Source organism: Stegastes partitus, unplaced genomic scaffold (genome assembly GCF_000690725.1).
Source record: "Stegastes partitus isolate 25-593 unplaced genomic scaffold, Stegastes_partitus-1.0.2 Scaffold1147, whole genome shotgun sequence".
Lineage (NCBI taxonomy): Eukaryota > Metazoa > Chordata > Actinopteri > Pomacentridae > Stegastes > Stegastes partitus.
In genome coordinates, this window is record NW_007578878.1 from 90,077 (window position 1) to 99,449 (window position 9,373).

General features: G+C 39.4%; 1 protein-coding gene across 1 annotated transcript in view; it reads right to left on the reverse strand.

Moving 5' to 3' along the window:
• Positions 1-5,165: 5,165 nt before the first annotated feature.
• Positions 5,166-9,373, reverse strand: part of LOC103368357 (growth arrest-specific protein 7-like) — a 67,856-nt gene continuing 63,648 nt past the window's right edge. The window contains exons 10-11 of the mRNA XM_008296698.1: positions 6,997-7,125; positions 5,166-5,632 (exon numbers count right to left, since the gene is read on the reverse strand). Of these exons, the coding sequence (XP_008294920.1) occupies positions 5,504-5,632; positions 6,997-7,125 (258 nt within the window). The 3' untranslated portion in view covers positions 5,166-5,503. The remainder of the gene's footprint in view (positions 5,633-6,996; positions 7,126-9,373) is intronic.

Sequence of the window (9,373 nt, forward strand, 5' to 3'; positions counted from 1 at the left end):
GCTGCTGCTGCTGCTGCTGCTTTTCCACTCGGCCTCCTTTTTCCCTCAGACACATGTGCTGTCACTGTTTATAGCAGCTTATTGTTCATTATTCCTTCAATCTGGCATCTGTTTCATGTTTGTTTGGTTGTTTGTGAGGAGCAGTGGTGAAGGAGAGACATCTTTTACTTTAGTAAAAGTGCTAATCCCACACTCCATTACAAGTAAAGGTCCTGTGGGAAAAACGTTACGGAAGGAATTTACTGTACTACGAAGATAAAGTGGGATGTGTATGTAGTACCCTGAAACTGCACCGGTTCCTCCAGTTTGAGTAACATTTGGTAAAAACGAAGGTGTTCAGCTGTTTTAGGAAATGACTGATCAATTTTTATTTTGAAATTGGAAAAGAAAGTGAATATAAAGCTAAAACAGTTAATCCATCAGCAAATTCACCGGCATTTTTATTTTGAAAATCAAATTTTTTTCAGGTATTTTTTATGTAGAAACATTGAAACAACGCCAAATATTCAGCGATTCCCTTCAGATGAGGGAAGTTGCTGCCTTTTTTTGGTCATATATCATCACAAACTACATATCTGGGGGTATTTAAATGAAGTTGTTTGTGAGAAGCAGCGGTGCAGGAAGAATCCCACACTGCAAAATACTCCATTACAAGTAAAGGTCTGCAGTGACAATATTACTTAAGGAAAAAGGACGTACAGCAGGTAAGCAGGCTGAATGTGGATTAATCCACACCTAACACATAGATAATTTTTTTTTTTTAGCTTGAATAATTTTTGGTAAAAACTACAACGCTGAATCAGAAGAGGACTGAACTTTTTCCAAATTAAAAGCAGAGCAGAAACAGCCTGTCAATGAGTCATCAGCAATATAATCACAAACTATTTACATTTTTATTCAAGTGAAAAAGAATCTGTGTTTTTTTCTTTCATGTGTCATTATAAACAGAATATGTTTGGTTAACTTTACATTTGGATGAAAACAAGACTTCTGAAAATGTCATGTTTGTTTCTGCATAGCTGGAGGGGCATTTATTTGACCTGTTTTTTAAATGAATGAATGAATGACTGTAACTGAAAACTCAACATTAAAGTACATCTTTTAAAAAACAAACTGTTATTTCTTACAAAATTTGCTAATCTGATTAATCAGGCCTGGGTGGGCGTTTTTTGACTGACTGACAGTGATCCTTCAAAATCCTGCTTAACACACGAGTGGACATCACGCTGTCATTTGATTCCTGCCTACTTCAAAACCAAGAAGAAAATACAAAAATGTCTCACAACAACCAAACAAACTGTTCTTTTAGCAGGAGCACACAACCTTGTGTACACTTAGGGAAGATGGAAAGTACTCAGAGACAGTCAGTAAAGAAATGAACGAGTATTGCTTTTACTATATATTAGCTGTTATTTACTATTTTGGCAACTTTTCTCTCACCACCACCATCATCACTCCTAGCCCTATCATCCAAACACAAAGCTTTATTCCCACACAAGACTTAAAAAAGGATCGCCTGTAATACGAACAATGCTACAGCAACGTATAGCGGCACAACAGAAAGTCAGCCAAGTGTCGCTCCAGCTCCTGGTCATACCAGACCAAACCCTTGAGACTACTTAACCGAGCCTCGGTGTATTTTATTGCTAATAATTTTCTTCCATTTTTGCAGCCCATTTGGTTTCCTTCCTGTTTCCAGCAGAATGGAACTAGTCGCATTATTATCGCACAGATTCCTCTCTCTACATCTGTAATCCCTCTGATGGATGAAACGACTTTGTGGGACGGATACGTTCTTCACTCGGATTATTAATGCGCTCGCGATGTGTGAGTGTATCTCTTCCCCCCAAGGGCACCGGAGTTAGTCTGCACCCACGCCTTTCTGTCAGTCTGCCGCGAACTAGTCGAGGAGAAAGTGTTTCTGACCGCTCCTCTTCCCTCTACTCCCATCCCTGATTCAACACAAAAAAAATAAAAACTCAAGTCTGGCTCGCGGTGCTGATAAAGCTCATGACTCATGTAAAAAGACAAAACGCAGCATCTTGGTTCACAGGAGATCTCAAGTGACCGCTCACTGGAGGAGGATTCAGACTGGATGTCCAGTGAGTTAACCGTTTACAGGCAACTATGATACACTTACATAAAGGGACTGTATTTGAAAAAAAGGAGGCACAATTATATTTTTAAAGATTCATATTAAAGCCAGGACCCCAAATGCACTGTGCTTGATTAATGCATCTCTTCCCAAACAGCATGTTACTAATTGTTCTCTTTAGGCTTTTTAAAATGAATGTCAGGCTTTTTAGCATTTTATCTAACCCAAATCATATTACATTTACATTTCTAATCTCGATCCTTTCGTAAATCTTTGCAAACTTTGTGTCTTCCAACTTGCAGCTACAAATGTAATTCATCATCAATAACATTTCTGTGTAAAAGGATGTTTAGTATACGGAGCAGAAATCAATATATAAGCAGCAGCAGAAGGTACGAAAGGTGGACTGAATATGTATTTACTCAGTGAACAGCCGCCCTCTGAGGTCACGTCATCGGGATAATTTATTGATAAGATATGAGGAAAACTACTTTGGAGATTGTGACTAATGAACTTGAGGCAACTAAAACAGCTGTTGGTTTGATTAAAAGATGTCCCACTCTGTTGGACTCGTTGGAACTACAATCCACTCTGATGTGGAGATGTTTGACAGTATTCATAGTTGCGCTCAGCAGTGGCTAAAAGTTGGAAGCTAATATCTGCAAGCATATTTGCAAGCAACAGTATCAGGACTTAAGAGCCATGTGCATAACATCACCCACATCATTTTGCACATTTGTGTGATTTACAGGTCTTTAAGTATTAAACTGTGTGAAATCTGCTGTCAGGGGAGTTTGATTTGTTGCTAAACTGAGGAAAACATTTGCACAAACCGCTGCTAATCTTTCTCAGATTACCTCTGATAAGGCTTCTGGTGGGGAGGATGACATCTGATACCATCATGTGATAAACTGTATTTTCTTCGCACGCTTTATCGAGCCAATCACATTAGAGTCAAAGTTTAGGTTTAGAGGCCAAATAATCCGGTCAGTTCTTTGGTCAAGAGAAACACATGTTAACCCTTTACGGGGCAAGTGACTATATTTGGTAACTTCCTTGGACGTTCAATATGTCCACCTTGTGCCTCTGCTTGAAGTAGAAGAACCACTTAGATTTAGTTTTTATATTCATGCCAATATCACTACATTACGAAAAATGTGACTAAACAAATGTTCCAGACACTTTATAAACGCTTTGTTACTGGTTTGCATTGAACTCCACTTTGATTTATTTTTTGAGATTAGCACCAAACCACCACCCCAAGAAAAACGATACTAAATGAACTTGCCAAGCACTTTATAAACGCTTTGTTACTGGTTTGCATTGAACTCCACTTTGATTTATTTTTTGAGATTAGCACCAAACCACCACCCCAAGAAAAACGGTATTAAATGAACTTGCCAAGCACTTTATAAATGCTTTGTTACTGGTTGTGTAAGTATGATTACCTCAAAATAAAATGTTTCTAAATAAATGTTTTTTGCAGTTTGTTACTTTTACTTTCAGTTACTATAAACTCCTTTTTTTAAAACCATAGACGAACAAGTTACCATATATGGTAACTTTATTAATCTTGTTTTGCTTTTTTTTCTTTAAGCCACAAAATAAAAAATATCTTGAAATATCCTTCAATAACACCCTTGGACTGATATTTTAATTTTCCTAGTATTTAAGGAGTGCCCTATAAAGGGTTAATAACCAATTGACAGTCCCCAGGGCTGGATTATCAGTCACTTCAGTGAACACCTGAAGACCGATTGCATAAAAGTTGTGCAGAGGTGTAGCTATATTCTGGCCTCAGTTGTGTTCAGCCTTGTCGTTAATATTTACAGCTGTTGCACCATCTAAAACCTGGTGTCGCTACACCTAGAGCAGACGATTCACTGGTGCCACACCTCTCATTGCTTTGGTCACAAACTTACATTTACCAGTGCCAAGGGATGGTGGAACAAGAAAAATGGTTGAACTTTACGGTAAAAGTAAGCTTTAGGTGTTAACAAAAAAGGAACTGATTTTGTGGATGCACATTAATGTAGCCAAAAATAAGAGTTACACTGGAGTCTCTGCTGGGAATTTCCTCTGTGTGTTGCCTCTTGCTGTCTGGGTAGGACAAATAGGTGAACCTGATCTCGACGAGCCGAAGAAACATGCCGTATAATCCGGCACATTGTAGTTCTCCTTATATTCGTCATATTAGCTGCTGTGTTTTGGAAAGATCCATGAAACGCTAGAGACATGAGCACCTGCAGCGCAAAGCTGCGGGAAAACTCTTCAATTAATTAGAGCAATTCAACTCTGCTGAAATCAAATCTCTTGATACATTTTCACATATATTCAGAGGACCGTCTCTCATGACTCATTTCACACCTGAGAGCTCACTGATGGTGTACATTAGACACACCATTGTATCAACACTTTCAGATTAAGTCTCAGATGCCGCACTGCACCTCAACGAGGCAGAAGACAGTAATTGCATGTAGGGCTTTAAAGTGCATTTTGTCTGCTGGACGTCCAGATTGTTCAACTGGCTTCTGAGTTCTTTAAAAAAAAAAACCTTCCTCAGTGATGGTCAGGAACTAATTCTTTCTCTGAGGATGAATCGAAATGTTCTTAGTGCAGCACCTTGCCCTACTTTCAAAATCAAATGAACTGTACAGAAAAAAGAAAAACAAAAAATCACAGGATCTACAGGATTACACACACTACATGTCTAATAATCCAGAACCCAGAATGCTGTGACATTAACTCAGCACATTCCTATTCCACAGCAGAGGAGCCCTTTCGGTGTTAATGTAGCAGCACCCTCGAAACACACTTTTCATTTTTAGCTACATCATCAGTCTTCTTTATTTGTTTGTATTTGTATCATTAACTCCCGTCTCCAATCAATACACCTCTCTCTGGATCAGTTTATGCATTTTGGACTCACTGGCTCTTTGTCCATTGGTTGCATTTATTCCATTGACATTAACAGATTTTTCTGCAAAACTCTGTGACTCTTGACGCTGGACTGATTGAGCCTTTAAGCGTCTAGACTTGGTTGTGTAGTTGCTGAAACGTGACACAAAGTTTGTTCGGAAACATTAGTTTTGTTTCAGGGCTGCTAAGAGTTCGATCGCATTTTGTGTTTAATGGACGGAAGAGTTTTAGTTTTTTCTGCTTTACACAAATCTAAAGAAATACTTGAAGCTACATAATTAAATTAAAAAAACTACAGGCACCAGTAGTACCACAGGGTTAAAACTGATCAGAAATAGAAATCAAAGAGTGGATGTTTTCCAGTCACAGACACATGGCAGCCTGCAGTCCAAATACACAGAGCGCTGCTTTCTGCTGCCTAGAACAACAAACACTAAGGGGATCCGTGACCCCAGAGCGACCCTGCAGATTGACCTGTGACCTCTGAGTCTAACCTGCTTGTGTGGATTTCCGGCGGGCCTTTTTGATGTCCTCTTCAATCTTGTTGCTGAGTTTGATCTCCAGCTGCTGAGTTTTTAACTCCAGCTCCTTCTGTCGATCAGCCAGAGCTTTACGGGCCTGCCAGAGATAAGACACTCAGGTCAGAGACAACAAAAAGCTGACGTTTACAAAGTGATCTCCTCTCCCGTTTCTGACCGAGTTTCAGGCAGCAAACTTTTTCTAGACGGCAACAGGAGAACAGGAAACACATTTTAACTAACAGATATCACCCTGACATTTTTACATTCAGATAATTATTTTTGTTTTACAACTTTTCTGAAATTGTAAGTTTTAATATCCCAATGAGGTATTATAACATTAAATATGCAATCATTTGCATAAATTTCCATTCCATTCTTGTTTCATTTTGTTGAGGGATTAGAATCAAAGGTTTTTACAGGGCAGATTCTGGATATCGTTTCTTATCACTCCATAAATCAGAAAACACTGTCAACAGCCCAGAAGAAAAAATAGTTTTAGCCTTGTTTTAGGAATAAAATGTTCAAGAACTCTGTGAATGACACATGAGCATATGCTCTGCTGAAGTGGAGATTTTTGGATCAGATTATGAGAAAAAAAAATATTTAAAAACGAATATTAAAGCTATGTGTTGTAAAATTGCACACATTTATCATGGGAACTATTTACAGGTGAAAGTTCCAACTAATAGATATAACCATGAGACGTCACCAGTTAAGTTTCATTATTACAGTTATTTATTTTTTATTACAAGTTTTAAGGAATTTTATGCTTAAATACGCAGGTGAGGTATTATGATATAAAATATGACCTTATTTGCATAAAAGTAAACTAAAATAATGACCTAAATGTATATTTAAGGCGTTAAATAGCCTCTAATTTCATTGACAAGTACATAAAAATAAATAAAAAATAAATTAAAAACAGCTTTGTGTGGATTTAAGCAATGTACTGTTTGCAGTTTTTTTTAAAATAAACATTATTCTAGTGAAAGTGGTAAAAGTTTGCAGCTATTATAATGTTACAGCCTGCTTCCATTCATCCCGGTCATAATGCAGTCTGCTGCAAACTTTCTCAGTATTCATCCATTCTCCAGCTGTCTTATGACAGCCAACAAGCCCAGTAACTTATTTCCTGTCCTGCTTTAAATGCTCAATTGTCCATCGAATGAGTTTATCTGAGAGAAGCTGTTTTGTCCCTTCGCAGAGCGACTACTGCTCAGATGACAAATGATGTGAGACAGATTTGCAGTTGCCTTCAGGCTTCAGCCAATTGCGTTTTATTGTACGTATACAAAAAGCAGGAAACATTCCAGAGATGGGAGACAGCCGTCTGCTTATGGAAGAGTTGTGGAATTTTAATCAGCAGCTAGATGATTCCTGAAATCCTGTTGCAGCCATATGCAAGAGAGCTGACTTGTTTCAGAGTCGCTGTGCTTGTTAATCGTTTGTTTCTGCATCTACCTTCTCCACAGCTGCGTAGCGACCGACCAGCTGCTTCCGTAGGTCGGCGATGTGATGGTCGAACCTCTTCATGTCCTTCTTAAAGTTCTCTCTGAAGGTCAAGAAAGGCTTTTCCACTTCACTCTGGAGCTGCTCAGAAAGAAAGGAGCCAAGCGTTACATTTGTGGTGCTGGTACTGAGTGAATTAGATTGTTTTAGGAACTTCTAACTCTGCTTAGTGTTTAAACTCAAGAGCTTCCTCCTGGGGAACCTCTGACTTGTGAGAATTTGAGAACTGGCAGTATTCCACGTATGAACTTCAAAATGTATCCTGTTAAATAAATAGGGTTGTTATGAGTTATGAGGGTTGATATAGAACTGTAAGTGGCCTTAATGTTTGTTTTTTCACCTAAAGNCAATGAACTGAAGTCGTACTTACGCTTTGGTTGAACATGTCTGTCTCGTGCCTCAGGGTGGTGTACTGGCAGAGGTGCTGTCTGATCATCTCCACCCGCTCCACCTCCAGTCGCTCCAGTTCCTGAGCAAGAGAGAAGTTTGAAACGACTGAGTCTCAGAGAAATCTCTGCTAAAACTCATTTGCACATTCACCAAAATGTAAACTCAGGATATAAATTTACAGTTTGGGTCGATACAACAGGTATTAAGCACATGAATAGGGTCAAAGGTCAGACCCTTGTAGGGATCTGAGTAATGATTCTCCAACATCCAGGAGTTGCTCCCGCAGTAGAATCAGAATACACAATGACCTGTGCAAGAGCTGAATAAATGTAATCCTCTCATTGCTGTTTGCTGTCTGTATTTGAAGTCACTCTACAGTGCACCCAGGCACCAAGGTAAACTCAACACTTCCACATCTATAACACATCGAGGAATTTAGCATCGTACAATCACTTTGGTTCGGTTTAGAAATAATCAAAACTCACACTCACACTGAAACGAGAACATCTGCACCCAAATTTAGAGTTTTGCAAATAAAACGTATCATAAACTGATCATAGATTTTACTTTGCACACTGAAAACCTTCTTCTTGCACATTTATGCTGCACACATTCAACCCGTGGCGTCTTACCAGGCTGGTGGTGACCATCTCCTCAAACCATTTGGACTGGGACTGGTTATACAGGTCAACGCAGCGCATCAGGTCGTCTCCTGTCAGAAACAAAAACGAATAAAAAAGGCGATCAGAGGCTTGTATTCTGGAAACATATGGACTGAAACAGCAACGAAACAGGACTAAGCAGAGTCAGTACTGCGTTGAGTACCTACAACTGTCATGCACAGTATTTCCATCAGATGGCGCTACAACCAAACAAACATCCCCCCGACAGCTGAAGCTTTGTAGGACACTCATGCACAGCGTTGGTTCCACCTCTACTCAGCTGATGCGATTATTCCAAAGCAGCACAGACTATCTGGACTGATAATAGATTTCATTATGATAACATGAGCGATGATAAAAGGAAAGGTTTAATCTGATATGTCATTAATGTTAAAGCCGGCTTCCTGCTGACAACAAAACAAACACTAATCATGCTGGAGATTAGATCAGAGAGGAAATGATGCTGATCATCCAGCTCTGCGCTCTCTGCAGTCAGTGTCTACGTTATGTTCACATTAGCGCTGTGTTTTTCTATTAAATGTGTGACTGCTAAAGAGCTTGTGTACCACCGGTTTCTTAAAGTGAGGTCTGGGGACCAGAAGAGGTCCTTAGGGGGGTTCAAACAGGTCCACAACAAACTGTCTACTTTGAGGTGAAGCTTCACCGTTTCACTCACTTCTGTTAAACTGTTGGTACTTAGAGCGTCCCGACCCACTCAGGCCTTGACTCTACAATAACGTTAAAGGTGCCCTTTGGCATCTGGAAGTTAGAAGCAGGTCTTTAAACCCTGTACAGTGCGAGTTCCAGACACTGTGGACTAGACTTGTTCCAGCTCAGACTCTGACCACTGCCAATATTACAACATAATTCCAATTATTCAGTTCAACTGTGAGTGAGTGGCTCATCTACCAAGTCATGTTTAGTCATACATCATATATCAGTTTTCTTGGGATGGATTATAGCTGCATTTTCAACTGTCAAGCGAATTTGGAGAAAACTTTTGAAAAAAAAAAAGAAAATGTGAATTAGGCTTGTTTCCATTGCCTACTTTGGATTGAATAAATGAGGCTGCGTGGAATCATCAGTCTAGGGGTCTGTTTCACAAAACAGGTTTAGTGAAAACTCTGTCTGTCTGAACCTGAAATGAGGGAAACTCTCCCTCAACAGACTCAGAGTGAAACGGACCCCCCCAGGCTACGTTACACGTAGTTGCATGGAAACAAAACAAAGGCTGCATTCCAATATCCATATAAGTTTAAGACGCATCATTACGATAA